The sequence below is a fragment of the Carlito syrichta genome, unplaced genomic scaffold (genome assembly GCF_000164805.1).
Source record: "Carlito syrichta isolate Samal-C Ts95f unplaced genomic scaffold, Tarsius_syrichta-2.0.1 Scaffold308803, whole genome shotgun sequence".
NCBI classification, from domain to species: Eukaryota; Metazoa; Chordata; class Mammalia; order Primates; family Tarsiidae; genus Carlito; species Carlito syrichta.
Window position 1 is genome coordinate 81,930 of NW_007252899.1, and position 22,335 is coordinate 104,264.

Genomic DNA, 22,335 nt, shown 5'->3' on the forward strand with positions numbered 1-22,335 from the left:
AAAAAAAGAAAAATTAGCCGGGCTTGGTGGCTCAGCCTGTAATCCCGCGCCTTTGGGAGGCTGAGGTGAGTGGATTGCCTGAGCCCGTGGGTTCGAGACCCGCCTGGGCAGCAAGACCTCATCTCCACAATAAATCAAAAAATCAGCCAGGCGTGGTAGCGCATGCCTGTAATTCCGGCCACTCGGAAGGCTGAGGCGGAAGGATCGCTGGAGCCCAGCAGGCAAGGCTGCGGTAGCCGGGAGCGGCCACTGCACTCCAGTCTGGGCGACCGAGTGAGACTCCAACTCAAAAAAAAAAAACATTAGCCAGGTGTGACACCATGTCTAGTCCCAGCTACTCAGGATGCTAAGGTGGAAGGATTGCCTGAGCACAGGAGATGGAGCTGCCATGAGCTGGGATCGATGTCATCATGCCACTGCACTCCAGCCTGGAGTGAGAACCTGACTCCAAAAAGAAAAAAAAAAGAATGAGAAAGAAGACCAAAATTCTATATCTATGTTTCAGCATCTTTAGAATTTTTTTATTTGATGATAGTTATAGGTAGCTTTCACTGATTCCTGTTTAGACAAAATTTCATCACCATATAAATGATAAACCTAAGAACAGTCTGTGTGCAATGGCTCACTTTGGGAGGCTGAGGTGGAAGGACTGCTTGAGACCAGAAGCTTGACACCAGCCTGACCTTGTCTTTACAAAAAATACAAAAAAATTAGCTGGGCATCAAGGTGTATACCAGTAGTTCCAGCTATTCAGGAGGCTGAGGTAGAAGGATTGCTTGAGGAGGTTGAAGCTACAGTAAGCCAGAATAGTACCACTCCAGCCTGGGCAACAGAGCAAGACACTGTCTCAAAGGAAGGAAAAAAAAGAATAAACTCTAAAATAATTACCTAAAAATCTTATCTTGGAAAATTTTCCATTGTTGAGATGACTAATATTTCTGAGTTTTCCACTTTATTGACTTAATAAAACAGAAATGTGCACACCAACTTGCTACATTTATATAAATAGCTTCTTTTTATCTTTGTGCCAACAGATGTAGCAGCAGTAACAGTAAACTAGTCCCATCTTGTACCAACGCCACTACCTGACTCAGCAAGCTGGCAGAGCTACCGTTTTTTACTTGTATAAATCTCCTCAAGGACAGAAACTCTAGCAATACATTCCTAGTATTTCCAGCGTCTAGCTCCATCTTGCAAAAGGATAGGATAGCATTCAGCAATATTCAGTGGATTAATGCCCCTGAACTCCATTCTCGAGACACTGTGATCTTACTATGTGTTCTGGAAGAAATGATGCCTAATTTAAATAGCAACAGATATTAGTGGTAAAATAAGCTTTAAAAAGCACAGATTTTCATACCTATTCTCAAAATTATGTATTAACATATATGTATTTATGTGTGTTTATATATATATATATATATATATATATATTTATACTTTTTGTTTGCTTGTTTTGAGTTGGAGTCTCACTCTATCATACAGGCTAGAGGGCAATGGCACACTCCGGGCCACCGCAGACTCGACCTGCAGGGCTCAGGCGATCCTTCCGCTTCAGCCTTCCAAGTAGCTGGAACTACAGGTATGCGCTATCACGCCTGGCTAGTTTTTTGATTTATTGTAGAGATGAGGTCCCACCAAGTTGCCCAGGCTGTTCTTGAACCTGTGGACTTAGGCAGTCCTCTCACCTCGGCTTCCCAAAGTGCTGGGATTATAGGTATGAGCCACCACGCCTGGCTATTAACATAAATTTCTTTTTTTTTTTTTTTTTGAGTTGGAGTCTCACTCTGTCACCCAGAATGGAGCGCAGTGGCTGCTCCCTGCCACACTGCAGCCTCAACCTGCTGGGCTCCGGCGATCCTTCCGCCTCAGCCTTCCAAGTAGCTGGAACTACAGGCGCGCGCTACCACGCCCAGCTAATTTTTTGATTTATTGTAGAGATGAGATCTCGCCAAGTTGCCCAGGTTGGTCTCAAACCCGCTTGCTCAGGCAATCCACTCACCTCAGTCTCCCAAAGCGCGGGATTACAGGCTGAGCCACCAAGCCCAGCTAACATATATTTCTAATAACAACTTATTTAAAAGCCCAAGCATATGCCAATAAGCAATCCATGGTAACTTTTTCAAGATTCTTAGAGAGGAAAATTCCTGAATCTTCACTGCTTCAAGAACACATAGATGAACTTACCATCATCTAAAGTGATGTCCTGTAGACCAATGGTCGTAAAGTTAGGCTCCTGATCTTCAGGTTCAGGTTTAATGCTCACAGTTGCCTCATCAGGTGGAAAAGAAGCTGGATCACACAAACTGTGACATATTAAGGATGAAGGTGCAGAAAGAACTCTCTGGTCTGTACTTTGTGCTTGAGTTGAGTGCTGTCCAGAATGCATTCTAGTGGCTGGAGATGGTAATGAGGCAGCTCCTGAGCTAGGAGACTGGTAAGGCATAAGCTGCAGCTGAGGAGATGGTGGCCCAGAAAGTGGGGAACTAGCAAGGGGATGAGAAGCTGCTGGGGAAACTGCTGTAGCAGAACCTGAATGTGAAGGACCATATGTAATAGGTTGTAACTGAGGAGAAGGCTGACCTGTGATCTGGTCAGCCACCGGAGAAGAAAGGGATCTTTGTCCTGTATTTGAACAATGGTATCCCATGGACTGCAGATGAGGCGGGGTATGCACAGAATGAGGTGTATGTGCTAAAAGGTGTCCTGTTGAGCCTGAATTTGAAGAATGAAATTGTATCGATGACAGTGGTTGACAGCCAAGATTTACTAAACTAGGAAGAGCTACATCCTGTTGAAACAGAACTGGATCAAATTCTTCACTAGAGGCAGCATTAACAGGAAGACAAGTTGGTCCATTGTACACATTAGTTTGCATAGGCTGATAGGAAGACCCCACAGGAGGTGTTGGTGTGACTTGAAAAGGCTGGTGCACAACTGGAGAAGGAATAATATGCTGTTCTTTACCAGCACTCTCATCCCTACCCTGCAACTTAGGCAGATGAGATGAGGTTACCATGGATGCATATGCTTGTTGGATGGGATAAACCAAGCTTCTCTGTGCTGACAGTACACTGTCATGTGAGTGCCCTGGATCAGAGGAAGGCTTCTGGGTCTGGGCAGGATGAGGCACAGGCAAAGACTGAACTGAAGACAAGTCAATCTCTTCTCTGTGTTCTTGCTTCATCAAAACTGAAAAGAAAATAATGAAAGCAAATGTTATATAATATATCAAATAATTATGACAGGTCTTGATTCTAGGCTACACAATCTAGCATATATTCAAGCCAGGGCACGTAAATTCAATACCTTCAGGGAAGGTAGTTCATGTAAAATATCTGTGTGTGTCTGTGTGTAAATATACATACATACATACGTACACGTTTCTGCTTGTGTATGTATACATATCTCTGGGAGGATATACAAGAAACTATGCTAGATTTCCTGCTAGGAAAGAAAACTAGGTAACTAGGGGACAAAGACAGGAGGAAAGTTTAGTTTTTACTGAGTACTTTTTAATGCCTTTTGAATGTTTTTCACTATATATATATATTCAAAAGTAATTAATAAAACAAAACAAAAATCTATGGCCTAATAAAGTATTCAATTTTGGATTCCTAATATGAAATGTGCCAGTCATCTGGTTTTATATGTTATATCATATAACAGATACCATGAATCTGGTAGTCATAGAGCTTCTGGTTTACAATGGTTCTCACATGCATCTCATTTGATCCTCCACCATTATGGAAGGATAAATAAGTGGCAAAATTCACAAAAAGTAATAAATAAATTCAGCAGAGTTGCAAGATATAAAATTAACATGCAAAAATAAGTTGTATTTCTGTAAATTAGCAATAAACAATCCAAAAAATTAAGAAATCAATTCCATCTACAATAACATCAAAACAAAATAAATACTCAAAAATGAATTTAACTAAGGAGAGCAAGACTTGCATACTGAAAATTACCAAACACTGCTAAAAAATTAAAGAAGTCCTAAATAGGTGGAAAGGCTTCCCAGGTTCATGGATTAAAGACTTAATACTGCTAAGAAGACAATACTCCCCCCAAAGCAATCTTCAGGTTCAGTGCAATCCATATCAAAATTCCAATGATGTTTTTTGCAGAAATAGAAAAACTTATCCTAAAATACTCACAGAATCTCAAGGGACCCCAAATAACCAATCTTTTCTCTCCCATGTGCCCAAGGCATGACCAAGGTATAGATACAGATTAAAAGTAAAGTTAGGATAAAAAAGGGTTTGCTTTTGTCCTTGGCTGCTAGAAGATGAGCACCACCAACCAGCTACCACTCTACCTAGGTCAGAGACAACCAAAAGAATCTTGTAAAGGAAGAACAAAGTTGGAGGAAATCAGGATTCCAACTCCAACTCAAAAAAAAACCCAAAAAGCAACTTACTACAAAGCATAGTAATCAAAACAGTGTGCTTCCAGCATTAGGATTAACACACAGATCAATGGATTAGAGAATCCAGAAATAAATTCTCACATATTTTGTCAATTCATTTTCAAAAACAAGAGCGCCAAAACTATTCAATGAGGAAGCAAGGGGACTCTCCAGCAAATGAGGCTGGGAAACCTGGATATCTGTATGCAAAAGAATGAAGTTGAACACTTTCCTTAAATAATATACAAACATTAATTCAAAATGAATCAAAGACAAATTTAGAAATCAAAACCATAAAACTATTAGAAGAAAACCAGGGAGAATCTTCATGACTTGGATTTGGCAACGGTATCTTAAGTATGACACCAAAAGCATAGGCAACAAAAGAAAAAAATAGATAAACTAGACTTCATCAAGATTTAAAACTTGTGAGCAATGGACACTGTCAAGAGAGTGAACGGGCAACCCACAGAATAAGAAAATATATTTACTATTTTTTTTTTTTTTTAGTAGGTCTCACTCTTATCCAGGCTAGAGTACAGTGGCATGCTCACGGCCACCACAGCCTCGACCTGCTGGGCTCAGGTGATCTTTCTACCTCAGCCTTCCAAGTAGCTGGAACCACAGGCATGTGCCACCATACCTGGCACATTTTAAAATTTATTGTAGAGACGAGGTCTTGCCAAGTTACCCAGGCTGATCTCAAACCCCTGGAGACTCAGGTAATCCTCTCACCCCTGCCTCCCAAAGAGCTGGGATTACAGGCATAAGTCTGTATACTAATTTTCAAATTTAGAATGCTGGTGAATGAAAATCAACTGGTCTGGTGGTTTTCAAACCACAGGTAGTCTGATACTTCTCTCTCCTCCAAGTAGCAGATGTGGAAGCCTAGGATCCAGAGAAGCTCTGGATTTCCTTTTCCAGTACAAATGAAACCATTTTCTTTTTATTCCCTTTCCTTCCCTTCCCTCCCCTCCCTTCCCCTTTCTCTCTCTCTCTCCTGCTCTTTCTCTTTCTCTGTTTCTTAAGTAGCAGTCTCAAGCTGGAGTGCAGTGGCATGCTTATGGTTACTGCAGCCTTGACCTGCTGGGCTCAGTTGATCCTTCTGCCTCAGCCAAGTAGCTGAAACCACAGGTGCACACCACCATACCCGGCTACTTTTTGGCAAAGATGAGTTCTCACCAAGTTGTCCAGGCTTGTCTCTAATTCCTGGACTCAGGCAATCCTCTTGCCTCTGACTCCCAAAGTGCTGGGATTACAGGCGTAAGCCACTGCGACCAGCAGTTTTTTTGATACACTGGTTACTGCATAAGGTTTTATATGAAGAACAAAACAATTTAAACAATTTGAGAACCATCAGTTTAGTCTAATACTCTCAGTGGGTACTGTCTGTGGCAGGTTTGAGACCTGATCTCCTCACTAAATGAGAACAATCACAAACCCAAAGTCAATCTGTCTAGTCAACTACTTAGAACACAGAATATACTTTCCCATAGGCACAATGGTATATATGACAGTTTGGCTCTAAGCTGCCCTAAAAGCACCATTATTCTAAAATTATAGCTTCGATGGAACCTCTAAGTGCAAACAATGGCTTCAGGGATGCTGGGGTGGGGTTGGGGCTCTCCTATCAAAATCTCTGAAGTCAGAGGCTGGGCAAAACTTCAGGCAGCACTTCTAGGGAAGGGTTCTGTGCTCTATTACTATCTGTGATTTTTTTTTTTTAAGAAAGAAAAGTTTATTTAAAAGTAAATTAGAGAGAGAAAGAGAAAGAGAAAAGATTCACCTTCCCCAGGTGGACGAGAGGGACCAAAGCCAGGAAGCATGGCGACAGTCATGGCTCAAAGAGCACATGGCCACGCCAGACTCTAGCAAGGCAATGGCCCCACTATCTGTGATTAAGGGAATTTGTAAGTCATATAGATAACTGTCTTTATTTTATCATGAAACTGACTGCTGAACAAATAATGCTAAATATAATAATTAATTTTTAAAAAGCAAAAGAATCAGCTATTTGCAATTAATGATCATTCCTCCATTGGATATAATATTGGTCAGATCCCTATTATAAGAGAGTTGCCAAAAAGGTAATAAACTAAAAAGTCCTTTAATGAAAAACAAGCAAGGTATGACTGCCTAAACTTTGTATAAGTAAACATTTTTTTACTTTGTTATTTTTTCCTTGAGTTGGGGTTTCCCTGTGTCACTCATGCTGAAGCGCAGTGGTACAATAACAGTTTACCACAGCCTCAGCTTCCTGGGCTCAGGCAAGCCTTCTGCCTCAGCCTCCCAACAGCTCAAACTATGGGTGTGAACCACCAAACCTGGCTAATTTAAAAAAATTTTTTGTAGAGATGGTCTCACTATGTTGCCCAGGCTGGTCTCCAACTCCTGGGCTCAAGCAATCCTCCTGCCTCAGCCTCCCAAAGTTCTGGATTACAGACGTAAGCCACTGCACTCAGCCTATAAATAAAAATTTTAAAGGAATTATTTGCCATAAACAAACAGAAGGTTAAAATCTCTAATATAAATAATTCAGCTTGGCATAGTAGCTCACAAATGAGATCTCGTCTCCACAAGTAATCAAAAAATTAGCTGGGCATGGTAGTGCACACCTGTAGTCTCAGCTGCTCAGGAGGCTGAGGCTAGAGATCACTTGAGCCCAGGTGTTTGAGACTGTGGTAAGCCATGACTGTGCCACTGCACTCCAGCCTGAGTGACAGACTGAGACTTTGACTCAAAAAAAAAAAAAAAGAATTCATACAGGAGATTGTAGGCAGGTAGGCAGTTCCCTGACTCCCTGGTGCCTCCAGCTGGGCCCAATGAGGTAGACCAGCTGCCTGAGGCTTAGTAACTGCGGTCCTACCTAGGAGCCTGCCTCTTCCATGCCATGCCTTGTGAATCAGGGTGACCTGACAAGGGATGAGTATGAGCTTTAAAGGCTGGGAAAGGCATGAGGTAGTATCACTCATGTCCCCAGGTTTACCCTGCATCCTTGGGAGGGGTGAAGACCGAGTGGCTGGCTCCTGTGCTAGCTCCATCAGCCCTGATCTGCTTTCAGTGTTCATGTGGACACATACATCAGGGACCTTGGGTCCCAAGAGGGATAGGCTTGACCCCGCCCCCACAGCACTGGGATGCACAAAGGAGGCTATTCAAGGATGGATGAAGGAGGCTGTGGTCTGGAGTCTAGAAATGCTTCCCTGATGCAGTGCTACTGAGTTGAAAGATGAGAAGGAGCCAACCCTGCCAAGATCTGGGGCCAGCACCAGGCAGAAAGTTCAGATGCCAAGGCCCAAGGTGGCAGGAGATAGATCATGTCACATGGCAGCATCACCCCATGTGGGGCTAAGACAACAGTGCAGACCCTTGTGTATGCATATGTGTGTGTGTGTGTGTGTGTGTGTACGTGAGTGTATTAAAAAAAAGAATTCATGCAAAGATAAACAAAATAACACTAACATACAAGAGACTGGGTCATATCACAGAATACTAAGAAACTATTAAAATTCTGTAAAACTCTATCCGTTGATTAAAAAAATTAGATGTTCAGTTACAAAATTATATATGCGTTGCTCCTATTTCCATTTTTAAAAAGTTGTATTTATATACAGATCAAGAGAATCTGGAAGGATAGAATGATGCTTTCAAAGATGTTTAAAAATATTCCTTCCAGCTGGGCTCAGTGGCTCAGCCTATAATCTTAGTACTTTGAGAGGCCAAAGCAAGTGGATTGCCTGAGCCCGAAAGTTCAAGACCAGCCTGGACAACTTGGCAAGACACTGTCTCTACAACAAATCAAAAATTAGCTGGGCATGGTAGCACGTGCCTGTAGTTCTGACTACTTAGAAAGCTGAGGCAGAAGAATCGCCAGAGCCCAGCAGGGCGATGCTGGGGTGGCCATGAGCGTGCCACTGCACTCCAGCCTGGGCGATGGAGTGAGACTCCAACACAAAAAAAAAAAAAAATCCTTCCACCTGTCTTTTAAAAATGTTACAGTAATGTACTGGTTTTTGTAAAAAAGAAATTTTTTTTTGAGTTGGAGTCTTACTCTGTTATCCAGGCTGGAGGGTAGTGGCATGCTCTCGGCCACCACAGCCTTGACCTGCTGGGCTCAGGCGATCCCTCTGTCTCAGCCTTCCAAGTAGCTGGAACTACAGGTGCATGCCAACATGCTGGGCTTTTTTTTCTTTCTGTTTTTTAATTGCAGAGATAATGTCTCGTCAAGTTGCCAAAGCTGGTCTCGAACCTGTGGGTTCAGGCAACCCTCTCATCTTGGCCTCCAAAAGTGCTGGGATCATGGGCGTGAGCCACAGTGCCTAGTCTTTGTAAAAATTTTATTCAAATTTTATTCAAATTGTAGCTAAATGCTACAGAGAAAAGACAGTCACCAACCAGAAAAAGAACTGTCCAAACACTCCTGTATGTCCACTCTTCCTTCCATTAGTGCATACCACTTGATTTGTATTCTGTCAACCATAAGACCAGTGATGGCAGTTATAGTCCAATCTAATATTCTCTCACCATTCCTAGGCTCCACAGATTTTCACTCTCATATATAATGCCCTCTAGGAGTCTGCCTTTTTTTTTTGTCCTACCAAATCATGAGCAAATGATATAAAGACAGCACATTTTTCTCCTGTTTGCCTTTTTTTTGAGTTGGAGTGTCACTCTGTCGCCCAGCATGCAATGCAATGGCACACTCACGGCCACCCCGGCGTCGACCTGCTGGGCTCCGGTGATCACCCTTTCAAGTACTCTCACAAAGTTGCCCAAGCTGGTCTTGAACCCATGGGCTCAGGCAATCCAAAGTGCTGGGATTACAGGGTAAGCCACCGAGGGCTCAGGCAATCCAAAGTGCTGGGATTATGGGGTGAGCCACCGAGTCAGACGTGTCTTGCCTTTCAATTCCTACCATTATAAGATAGTAATCAAAACCTTTCATCTGCTTTTTAAAAAATCCTACATGCCTCTCCCTTCTTATTCAGCTTAGACTCTACAGTCCTTCATCTCAACAGCATTTGGTAACATCCTTAAATTTTTGCTACATCCTACTCAGGAGGGGCTCTACTATCCGTTATTTTACCACCTATCCTGAAGAATCTGAGTACTGCTTAAGAAAGTTAAAAGCAGGGCTAGTGAGTATCTATAAATTCATGAATATCAGTATCAAAGGTACTCTTCAATCAAGTTTGGAATCCTACTAAGTTTCTGTGGTAAACTTATTCTTCTTCTCCTTATATCAACTATTTATAGTCAAACCTTCATGATCTTCAAACTGTCGAATCACCCACACTACCTTCTGCCTACAACAGAAGACTTTATGTCATTTTTTGCAGGAAGAAATCTGAAGCTATCATATTGAAATTTCCTAAACTCCCCATTTCCATATCTACCAACTTTCCTATATATCCATCTTTTTTGTTTTTGTTTTTTTTTTAGTCAGGGTCTAATTCTGACACTCAGGCTAGAGTGCAGTAGTACAATCACAGCTCACTGCAGCCTTGATCTCCTAGGCTCAAGCGATACTCCTGCCTTGGCTTCCTAAGTAACTGGGAACACAGGTTGACAGGTGACATCACACATGGCTAATTTTAAAAAAAAAATTTTTTTTTGGTAGAGATGATGCCTCCCTACATTGCCCAGGCTGGCCTTGAACTCCTAGACTCAAGTCATCCTCCCACCTTGGCCTCCCAAAGTACTGGGATTACAAGCATGAGTCACTGCCCCCAGCCTATATATCTACCTTACCCATCTTCATCTTCTCTTCCTTCCTTCTGCCAGCTGAGGCCCATTTTAAATCCTATCCCCTCCCACCTTTCTCAGAAACCTGATATTCTTTATCATCATTGATGCTTTGTCTGTATATTCAAAACACTCTTGCTGTTTGAATCACTTTTTTTGAGTTGGAGTCTCACTCTGTTGCCCAGACTGGAGTGCAGTGGCCGCTCCCAGCCACCACAGCCTCGACCTGTTGGGCTCCGACGATCCTTCCACCTCAGCCTTCCTAGTAGCCGGAATTACAGGCGCACACTACCACGCCCGGCTGATTTTTTGATTTACTGTAGAGATGAGGTCTTGCTGCCCAGGCGGGTCTCGAACCCGCGGGCTCAGGCAATCCACTCACCTCAGCCTCCCAAAGGCGCGGGATTACAGGCTGAGCCACCGAGCCCGGCTTGCTTTTTTTTTTTTTAATTGGAGTCTTACTCTGTCATCCAGGCTGGAATCCAGTGGCACACTCATGTTTACCACAGCCTCGACCTCCTGGGCTCAGGCGATCATCCTGCCTCAGTCTTCCAAGTGGCTGGAAATACAGGTATATGCCACCACGCTCGGCTAGTTTATTTTATTTTATTGTAGAGACAAGGTCTTGCCATGTTGCCCAGGCTGGTCTCAAACCCATGGGCTCAGGCAATCCTCTCGCCTCTGCCTCCCAAAGTGATGGGATTATAGGCATGAGCCACCACATCCAGTCACATCTAATATTTAAATCAACATGAACTTTAGATTAGGCAAATGTTGGTGTTTTCACTGATTATAAGCACCCTACATTAAACATTCTATTATAGGATTCACTGAATAACCTTTTATTCATTATGAAAGAAAGCTCTGTTATAGTAAACCATCACAACAATGCCTCATACCTGGTGTGTAAGTAAAACGTTGAGACTGGCTTTTTTTCCTCTTGCCATTGCAAAGATAAAAGTGCACCTGCACTGCAGCTGTAACTGCTGGGTTATGATATGGAGGAACTTCAAGGACAATGTGAGCCTAAAGAACATGGAAGGCAAGATTGTGTTACACTCAGAACTAAAAATGAAATGCACCTGCTAAACTCAGTACAACTCATGAGTCCTAACTACAAAGCTCTCCCGTCACAGACAATTATGCGTATCGACTAGTCATGTAAGTCATCTGGAGATTTACTATATGGATACTTGAGTCTTGACAGAGATAAGTCCTGTAATCATTTGCTTTTCACCCACTCAATTGGGTTTCTAGTGGTAGTAGAAATAAAGTCTTATATACTATATAGTGAAACATTCTGTTCTACTAAATATTACATGTTACTATTTACCTTAACAGGATGTCCATTCTGGTTTTTAATCACATCTAATATTTCCCAAGTTGCCTTACAGTTTAGATCTCTTAAGTTTTATATTCAAAATGTTCTAACTGGCATTACCCAAAAATCTATAGCCAGATTGAAAATAATTTTACACAAGCAGGGTGAAAATCTTTGGCCTCAAACTAAATGTAATCCTCAACCTAATTGTTACAGGTCTTTTGAAATCACTGTGGGAAGTGGGATTCCCTACTCCAGAAAGAGTCTGTCTCCATTTCAACCAGGATAACGGGACCAGACCTTTCAATGTGGAATCCTGAATAAGGTAGTTGAGGAGTGTGAAATACTGTGTTAAATACACAAATTCCTAAGGGTTTGTCCTCCTTCTGTCTTTTGTCTACTATATATGTTCTTTAGGAAGTCTGTTCTTATTTCTTCACTGAATTCAGAGAAATGAATGATAATTCAGTAAGAACCTTCTGATAATCTTCTTGCATTTCCAATTTCTCCTTTCTTATACATCAAAAAGAGAAGAAAGAAATCAACTAGTTATCGTTCCTAAACTTTAATTTTAATATTAAAAAGTATCTCACTTTCAAACTTCTAAAATTTCAAATTTACTTTTATTACTCCATATATATAAAAAAGACTCCTTATTTATACCATAAAGCAGAATTATTCAATTTTCTCATTAAGCTTCTTAAATATTTCTTAACAATGAAGTTAAATTTCTTACCCCCCGACATTTTTCTCTGATTATTTTCCCTTCTACCTCCCATTGAGGTCTTCCATCTATTGAAAGAAAAAAATTTAGTTGAAAGCAATTCATGTCAGAAAGCATACAAACAGAATCTAATGCATGTAGTATCACACATTTATTAGCAAAGGAAATCTTTTTTCTGACTTCCATTATGAAAATAAAATGTGAATGTATACCAATGCAGAAAAAACTAAGGAAAAGATTTTTGCTCAAGTGAGCAGACCCCACAGAGTCCATTCTACTCCTCAACCCAAGCGATGTTTAAAACTCCTCTGAGAGCACTCTGGCCAAGTGGTGGCTAACTCTTGCTTATGTACCTCAAGAGATGGGAAACTCACTTCCTCACTAAGTAATTCATGCCATCTTTGGATAATAATTGGTGCTAGAACTCTCAGTATAATAAATAAAATCTGTCTCTTTATGGTATCTAGGTCTAAGTACTATCCATTGCAGCCACAAATACAAATCTTGATTGCAGCTGGGCTCGGTGGCTCAGCCTGTAATCATGCGCCTTGGGAGGCTGAAATGAGTGCATTGCCTGAGCCTGTGGGTTCGAGACCCGCCTGGGCAACTTGGTGAGACCTCATTTCTACAATAAATAAAAAAATTAGCCGGGCATGATAGCACGCGTCTGTAGTTCCAGCTACTTGGAAGGCTGAGGCAGAAGGATCGCCGGAGCCCAGGAGGTCGAGGCTGCGGTGGCTAGGAGCGGCCACTGCACTCCAGTCTGGGTGACAGAGTGAGACTCCAACTCAGAAAAACAAAACAAAACAAAAAAAACCATGAGCCAGGTGTGGTAGCGTGCGCCTGTAGTTCCAGCTACTCGGAAGGCTGAGGCAGAAGGATCGCCGGAGCCCAGCAGTTCAAGGCTGCAGTGGCCGGGAGCGGCCACTGCACTCCAGTCTGGGCGAGAGTGAGACTCCAACTCAAAAAAACCACAAAAACAAAACAAAACCCAAATCTTGATTGCTTCTCTATGAGACAATATTCCAGATGTTGAAAAGTAGCTACGCCCGCATGTGTCTGCTCTCCTGTTGGTAAGGGATAGTTCTGCACCTATCCCTTATACAATATTTTAGTTTCTTCGGTCACTCTTCTTTGCACATGCTCCTCCAGTGTGACCATTTTTCCTCCAAATGCACCAGGCCCAGAAACAGCCCAAGCAAGGTAGAGAGTGAGGCTCTTACCACCCTGTGGAAAGCTTTCTTGGGAGCCACACCATGCTGACTCTCACATTAAATTATGTGACCAACATGTATCCTTCAGTCTGTCACATTTCCTACTACCAAGTTCCCACACTGTACACTGATGCAGCTAGGTTTTTTCCCCCCAACCCCTATAACATTAATTTCTCCCAATAGGGAGACTTCATTTTGTTGGATCATTTGACTTGTCAAGATTCTTTTTAGATACTCAATAGTCTTTAAAAATATTTTAGGGGCCGGGCTCAGTGGCTCAGCCTGTAATCCCAGCACTTTGGGAGGCCAAGGTGAGTGAATTGTCAGAGCCCACGGGTTCAAGAACAGCCTGGGCAACTTGGCGAGACCTCATCTCTACAATAAATCAAAAATTAGCCAGCCATGGTAGCATGCGCCTATAGTGACGGCTGCTTAGAAGGCCGAGGCAGAAGGATGGCCGGAGCCCAGCAGGTCGATGCTGGGGTGGCCCTAAGCATGCTACAGCACCCCAGCCTGGGCGACCCAGTGAGACTCCAACTCAAAAAAAAAAAATTTCAGGCTGGTTGTGGTGGCTCACACCTATAATCCCAGAACTTTAGGAGGCCAAGGTGAGAGGATTGCCTGAGCCCATGGATTCAAGACCAGCCTGGGTGAGACCTCATCTCTGCAATAAATTAAAAAATTAGCCGGGCATGATGGCACGTGCCTATAGTTCCAGCTACTTGGAAGGCTGAGGCGGAAGGATCACCTGAGTCCAGCAGGTTGAGGCTGTGGTGGCCAGAAGCGTGCCACTGCCCTCTAGCCTGGGTGACAGAGTGACTCTGACTCAAAAAAAAAAAAAAAGACATTTGATCAACATATTTTTTTCTCTCCTCAAGTAAACTTACTCACTTGGAGAGAGCCCCATTTGCTACGAAAGCTCTCAGAACTCCACTCTGGTGAGCAGCTATTCCAAAACATTCTTTCTGTGTCATTGGTATTGACCCAATGACTAAGCTATATACGTATTTTCACAGCTAGCATAACTTCTTTACCTGGTACATGAAGGTATCAGGAGAAACTTCATTAAATGTTTTCCAGATTATGGCTATCATTTTCCAGTTCAGTAACTAGGTAACGGCTACCTCTGCTGCACAAGATACACTAATGACAAATGCTACGCCTACTTAGAATTACAGCTCAGTTTAGCAATCATTTGCCGGATCCTTACATGCTAGACACTTCAGGTTAATGAGATAATGAGACAGATTACTCTGCCTTCAGTCTGTAGATGAAAGGCAAACACAAATAGTTCATTATAATAAAATGTGGTTGGTATAATAACTAATAAAGATGTAGTCTGGATGAACACAGATGTCGGGTCCAAGAACAAAGAGGTTAGAATCCTTAACCTAATCTTAGGGTGTGGGAGTGAGACAAGGAAGGTTTTGGCATGAGCTCTTGAACTAAGACTTAAAGATGAAATGGAATTCATAATGTGGGGAAAGGATAGACAGAACAGATCGCATGAGGAAAGGCAAGAGAGCAAGAAAGCCTAAGATACAGAGAACCACAGGCAGCTGTGTTGATGAACTATAAAGTATGAGGCAGGGAGCCGCAAGAAAGACGGTTAGAAAGATAGGCAGCAGATTATGTCCTAAATACCACATTAAGGAGCCCTGAAAAATGAAGGGGATCACTGACAAGCTTTTAGAAATGAGAGATGTTTACAATTGCAATCTCTTCGGAAGCCAATAACTGCCATTATTTAACATGATTCATTTTCTGTGAAAAGCTTTTCAACGGGTCAAATAAAAGGAATTCAGTAATATACCTGGTTGGGCTTGGTGGTTCAGCCTGTAATCCCAGCACTTTGGGAGGCCGAGGTGAGTGGACAGCCTGAGCCCAGGGGTTCGAGACCTACCTGGGCAACTTGGCGAGACCTCATCTCTACAATAAATAAAAAAATTAGCCGGGCATGGTAGTGTGCACCTGTATTTCTGGATACTTGGAAGCCTGAGGCAAAAGGATCGCTGGAGCCCAAGCAGGTAGAGGCTGCAGTGGCCAGGAGCGTGTCACTGCACTCCAGTTTGGGCGACAGAGTGAGACTCCAACTTAAAAAAATATATAATAATAATAAACCTACATACATATTAATTTTATTCAAGTACAACATATTGTAATTTTTACAATGGAAAGAAAGGAATAGGTCTGAGACACTGGGTCTTCCTTATGTTCCTTGTTCACCTAAAACGTGACCTCTCAAGAAAGGCATTCCTTTATCATTTATTACATAAATTTTACTTTTCAATCTCGATCACTATACCTTCTTCCTTCACAATTTTACCTGAAATTATCTTGTTTACTAATTTTTTAATATATATATTATTTCCACTCTGACCAGAATATAAGCTCTATGAGGCCTTGAAACCTGAAGATTTTGTTTTGTTTTGAGTAGGACTCTCACTCTGTCGCCCAGGCTGGAGTACAGTGGCACATTCATGGCCACTGCAGCCTCAGTTGATCCTTCCGCCTCAGCCATCCAAGTACCTGGAACTACAGGTATGTGTCACCACACCCAGCTAATTTTTTTTTTATTTATGGTAGAGATGAGGTCTCGCCATGTTGCTCAGGCTGGTCTTGAACCTGTGGGCTCTGGCAATCCTCTCACCTCGGACTCCCAAAGAGCTGGGATTATAGGCATGAGTCACTGTGCCCAGTCAGAAATCTGAAGGTTTTTATTCACCATATATCCTCGATGCCTAGACTAGTGTCTATATCACATAGCAGTGTTTCATAAATAATTGATGAAATAATAAATTGTGAAACAGAACTGATATTTCTTGAAGAGAGGCAGGGCACTGGTTAAGGTTTAGGGTGTTGAAGGGGAGTAAATTTTAAGGGAGAAGACAATCAACTACATGGTTTCCAGATCAAGAAGGTCTTGGTGGTATTATTACTATTATTATTAGAGGTCTTACTCTGTTGCCCAGGCTGGAGTACAGTGACACCTTCACGGCTATCGCAGCCTTGACCTGCTGGGCCCAGGCAATCATTCCGCCTCAGCTTTCCAAATAGCTGGAACTACAGGCACACATCACCGTGTCTGGCTAATTTTTTATTTATTGTGGAAACGAGGTCTTACCAACTTGCCTAGGCTGGTCTTGAACCCCTGCGATCAGGCAATCCTTTCGCCTCCACCTCTGAAAGTGCTTAAATTACAGGCATGAGCCACTGCACCCAGCCTGCTCTTATTATTCACATTAGGAAACTCAGTGAGATAAACTAGTTTGTAAAATTAGACATATTTCCAAATTTTAAGTATTAGTGGGACATCTATGTAGTCACATAGTGAATATGTTAAAGTTTAAAAGAGCTGGGCACAGTGGCTCACACCTGTAATTCCAGCACTTTGGGAGGCAGAGGTGAGAGGACTGCCTGAGTTGAGGGGTTTAAGACCACCCTGAGCAACTTGGCAAGACCTCATCTCCACAATAAATAAAAAAATTAGCAGTTCGTGATGGTGCTTGCCTGTGGTTCCAGTTACTTGGAAGGTTGAGGCAGAAGAATCTCATGAGCCCAGTAGGTCTATGCTGCAATGGTCCTAAGCATGCCACTGTACTCCAGCCTAGGCAACAGAGTGAGAGGCCTATTCAAAAAAATAATAATACTAAAATAAAGTTTAAGAGAAGTAATATTGCTATACAGAGATTTGGGAGCTAATGAAACTTCTCAGAAAGAAAGAATATAATGAAAAGAAAGCTGAATATAAAAACCTTAGAAAATATCTAAGAATCAGAAAAACTGGTTAAAAAGATGAATGGGAATAAAGATGTCTGAGAACTAGATACAAACAATTACTAAAGTCAAGAAAAAAAAAGAGTGGCAAGAAGTAGAGTGGGTAGCCAACTATCAAATGGATTTTTAGGACATTATTATTTCAATGGCGTAAAAAACAAAAGATTAGAAAGCAGCAGGCAAGGAAATGAAAGTAGATTATATACTACTTTTTTTAGAGGTTGGGTACTAAATGGTAGAAAAATGGAACAAGAGTCTAAGGATGACAGAGTTAAGGGAAAGGGAACACTTAGAATGAGAAGGCTTGAATATAAACTCTGAGGAGGAGAATTCAGTGAAAAAAGGTACGAAATTATAAAAGACAGATGATGGGGCAATGTACAGCCTTTTACATCTTATTTTTTTGAGACACGGTATCATTCTGTCACCCATGCTGGAATGCAGTGGTGAAATTCCAGCTCAGTGCAGCCTTGACCTCAAGTAATTCTCTGATCTCAGCCTCCAGAGTGGCTGGGACTACAGGTGTACATTATCATGCCCAGCTAATTTTTGTATTTTTTGTAGAGATGAGGTCTCACTATGTTGCCCAGGGTGATCTTGAATTCTTGGCCTCAAGCAATCCTCTCATCTCAGCTTTCCAAAGTGCTGGAATTACAGATGTGAACCAGAAAACAATTTTTTTTTTTTTTTTGAGTTGAAGTCTCACTATGTCACCCAGACTGGAATGCAGTGGCTGCTCCCGGCCACTGCAGCCTCAACCTACTGGACTCCGGTGATCCTTCTGCCTCAGCCTTCCAAGTAGCTGGAACTACAGGCATGCGCTACTATGCCTGACTGATTTTTTGATTTATTGTAGAGATGAGGTCTCTACAATAATACAAAATACAGGGTTGTACAACCATCACCACTATCTAATTTCAGAACATTTTCAGAACCATCACCACTATCTAATTTCAGAACACTCTACAAAGAAGCCCTGTTTCCATCAGCAGTCACTTTTTTTTTTTTTTGAGTTGGAGTCTCACTCTGTCGCCCAGACTGGAGTGCAGTGGCGTGCTCCCAGCCACCGCAGCCTCGACCTGCTGGGCTCCAGCGATCCTTCTGCCTCAGCCTTCCAAGTAGCTGGAACTACAGGTGCGTGCTACCACGCCCAGCTAATTTTTTTCATTTATTGTAGAGATGAGGTCTCGCCAAGTTGCCCAGGTGGGTCTCAAACCCGCGGGCTCAGGCAATCCACTCACCTCAGCCTCCCAAAGGCATGGGATTACAGGCTGAGCCACTGAGCCCGGCTAGCAGTCACTTCTGACACCTCTCTTCAATCACTGGCAACCACTAATCTACTTTCTGCCTCTGCGGACTGCTTATTCTGGACATATGGGATCATACAGAATCATATAATATGTGTCCTTTTGTGCAGGCTTTTTTTCACTTAGTATATTTTCAGGGTTTATTCATGCTGCAGCATATATTAACACTTCATTAATTTTTATAGTCAAATATCCTACTATATGGATATAACCAACATTTTGTTTATACATTCATCAGTTGGTGACCATGGGGTTGTTTCAATTTTTTGGCTATTATAAAGTTGCCATAAACATTTGTGTAAGTTTTTGTATGAATGTATGTTTTCAATACTTTTGAATATATACTTAGGAGTAGAATTGCTGGGGTAATTCTTTTTTTTTGGACTCAAAGTCTCACCCAGGCTGGAGTACAGTGGCATGCTCACGGCCACCAGAGCCTCAACCTGCTGGGCTCAGACAATCCTTCGGCCTCAGCCTTCCAAGGAGCTGGAACCACAGGCATGCACCACCATGCATGGCTGATATTTTTTTTTTAATTGTAGAGATGAGGTCTTGCCATGCTGCTCAGGCTGGTCTTGAGCCCCTGAGCTCAGGTAATCCTCTTGCCTCTGCCTCCCAAAGTGCTGAGATTACAGACATGAGCCACCACACTCAGTGAATTCTATTTTTAAGATATCCTTAAAGGTCATGTGTGTGTGTGTGTGTGTGTGTGTGTGTGTGTGTGTGTGTGTGTGTATGCATGCACATACTTGTGTATGTAAACATACCTACTATAGATGTGGTGTACCTTTACATCCAGCTTCTTAAAGATAATTTTGACATTTTATATGAAAGTTAATAAAAGTTTCATTTACAATAAAATCTAGTACAAAAATGATTCCAGTAGCTTTAGGAAAACATTTTGCAATTCTTGTTACTTAAAATAGTTTATTCATCCTTTTGTATCTTTGTTTGAAATCAACCAACTAAAATCGTATTTACCTTGTCCTTTTTCAAGAAAAATGATTTTGGATTCAGGAAGGAAGTTAGATCCAGTCACAATCATTTCATGACCTCCATTTACAGAACAACTGTTGATACTGTATTTCTCAATATGAGGAAGTTCCTGAGCAGACCGCTGGGCTGTTTTGTTTTTTAAGAGTTGAGAAGAAGCAAAATATTAGTTAAAAATCTTTCACATATAAATGCCAAATTCAAGCTATAAAATGAAAATATGCAAATTTTTGGATTAATTTAGGCTTCTAAAATTTAAGCCAATGTTAACAATACTCACTAAAAGATCTAAGTTGTTCAGAAATATACACATTAGAGTTATGTAATTCCTTTTTTTTTTTGAGTTGGAGTCTCACTCTGTCACCCTGGCTGGAATGCAGTGGCACACTCCCGGCCACCACATCTTGACCTGCTTGGCTCAGGCAATGCTTTCACCTCAGTCTTCCAAGTAGCCAGAATTACAGGCGCCTCCTACCACAGTCGGCTAATTTTTTGATTTATTGTAAAGACGAGGTCTCATCATGTTGCCCAGGCTGGTCTCAAACCCCTGGACTTAGGCAATCCTCTAGACTTGGCCTCCTAAAGTGCTAGGATTATAGGCTTGAGCCACTGCGCCCGGCTGAGTTAAGTAATTTCTAAACTATTTTCTTAGACTACATCTATAAAAAAAGTAAAGAGAAATTAACATCTTCAACTTTATATTGACTTCAACACATTTACATCATCTGCTTTTCTCTTTTTAGCTTAAATCATTTTTTTCTGGATTAACTGTAGAGACGAGGTCTCACCAATTTGCCCACGCTAGTCTTGAACCCCTGAGCTCAGGCAATCCTCTCGCCTCGGCCTCCTAAAGTACTGGGATTACAGGCTTCAGCCACCATGACCAGACAGCTTAAATCCTTAATATATTTTTCCATACAAATATCTGTAAAAATTTGTAAGTCTAATATAATCAAAATGCATATAAGCCCAAAGATATAATTAAGAGAAGACACGTTTCTAAAGTACTATAGGACAAACACCAAGTAAACTTTTGATCAGCAGATTGAGATCATCATTGCAACATCAGGTTTCCATTTTGGACAATATTCTAAATAACTAAATGAAAAATACATGAAATATATATTTCAATACTGAACATTTACAAATGACTATAAATGCTTCTATAGTGACTGCCCACTTCTCTGCTTTCCCAAGGTACAGGGAAAATAATATAATTGTTCTTAATGTGCACAGTCATTACTTAAAGTATCAAATTCTATAACAGTGGTGCTACCTTTCTGTGATATTGACTGGTTCAAGTTGCTACATTTTCTGGAGATCCTATTTCTTTCTTTTTTTTGAGTTAGAGTCTCTGTCACCCAGGCTGGAGTGCGGTGGCACACTCACGGTCACCCCAGTATTCGACCTGCTGGGCTCCGACAATCTTTCCACCTCAGCTTCCAAGTAGCTGGAACTACAGGCATGCGTTACCACACCCGGCTAATTTTTAAATTTTATTTTATTGTAGAGACAAGGTCTCGCCAAATTGCCCGGGCTGGTCTCGAACCCACGGACTTGGCTTCCCAAAGTGCCGGGATTACATGGCTGAGCCACTGAGCCAGGTCTAAGATTCTATTTCTGAGTTCTCTGTTCTTTTTTTTTGAGTTGGAGTCTCACTCTGTCGCCCAGACTGGAGTGCAGCCTCGACCTGCTGGGCTCCGGCAATCCTTCCACCTCAAACTTCCAAGTAGTCGGATGTTCTTTTTTTTTTAATTGCTTGGGTTTCAAAATGTAGATTTTATTTCTTTTGATTGCTTAAGTTCTCTTAATGGGTTTTTTTTTTCTTGCCAAATACCTAGATACCTAGGTTTCTCTCTTAATTAAAACAAAATTTAACAGTATTGAGTATACTCTTCTTTGCATTTGAAAAACAGGTCCAGCCGGGCACAGTGGCTCATGCCTGCAATTCCAGCATTTTGGGAGGCGGGACAAGAGGATTGCCTGAGCTCAGGGGTCCCAGACTAGTCTGAGCAACATGGTGAGACAACATTTCAAAAAATCAGCCAGGTGTGGTGGTATATGCCTGTGGTTACAGCTACTTGGAAGGTTGGGGTGGAAGGATCACCTGAGTCCAGCAGGTAGAGGCTGTGGTGGCCGTGAGCGTGCCACTAGATTCCAGCCTGGGAGACAGAGTGAGACTCTGACATACACACACAAAAAAAGAAAAACAGGTTCACATTTAGTCCTAGTGTGTGGCTGGAAAACTGCTGGGACTGAGGATCAGCTGCATTTTGTTTGGCTAGCACATTTTAAGGAAATGTAAAAGTGAATGCCTTTAGAAAAGCATGCACTCCCGGTTCACTACAGCTCCTGTCTCTGTCAACTACTGACTGACTGATTAAGCTGGAGTCTCACTCTTTCACCCTGCCTGGAGTCTAGTGTCATATCATAGCTACTGCAGCCCTGACCTGCTGGGCTTAGCTGATCCTTCTGCCTCAGCCTTCCAGGTAGCTGAAACCACAGGTGTGTGATACTACGCCCGGATAATATTTTTATTTATTGTACAGATGAGGCCTCACTATGTTGCCCAGACTGGTCTCAAACCCCCAGGCTCAAGCAATCCACTTGCCTTGGCCTCCCAAAGTGCTGGAAAGATAGACATGAGCCCACAGAAGTACATAAATTGGGATTCCCTGCCCAATTCAAAGGATATTAAAATACACCCTTTCATAGGGTCTGGGATTTAGTATGAACCATCACTTGAGATGTAACCACAATCTCAGAAAATAAATCTTTACTGTTTTATTTATTTATTTATTTATTTATTTATTTTTTGAGTTGGAGTCTCACTCTGTCCCCCA

The 22,335-nt window shown here is 41.9% G+C and overlaps 1 protein-coding gene across 3 annotated transcripts in view; it reads right to left on the reverse strand.

Annotated features, from left to right (window-relative positions):
* Window positions 1-22,335, reverse strand: part of NFATC3 (nuclear factor of activated T-cells 3) — a 145,036-nt gene that overhangs the window by 37,647 nt on the left and 85,054 nt on the right. For all 3 annotated transcript variants that reach the window (XR_504797.2, XM_008065737.2, XM_008065738.2), the window contains exons 6-9: window positions 19,481-19,621; window positions 12,214-12,269; window positions 11,056-11,182; window positions 2,188-3,192 (exon numbers count right to left, since the gene is read on the reverse strand). Coding sequence is in view for 2 of the 3 variants with exons in the window: in XM_008065737.2 (XP_008063928.1) it covers window positions 2,188-3,192; window positions 11,056-11,182; window positions 12,214-12,269; window positions 19,481-19,621 (1,329 nt within the window). In the remaining variant the exon portion in view is untranslated. The remainder of the gene's footprint in view (window positions 1-2,187; window positions 3,193-11,055; window positions 11,183-12,213; window positions 12,270-19,480; window positions 19,622-22,335) is intronic.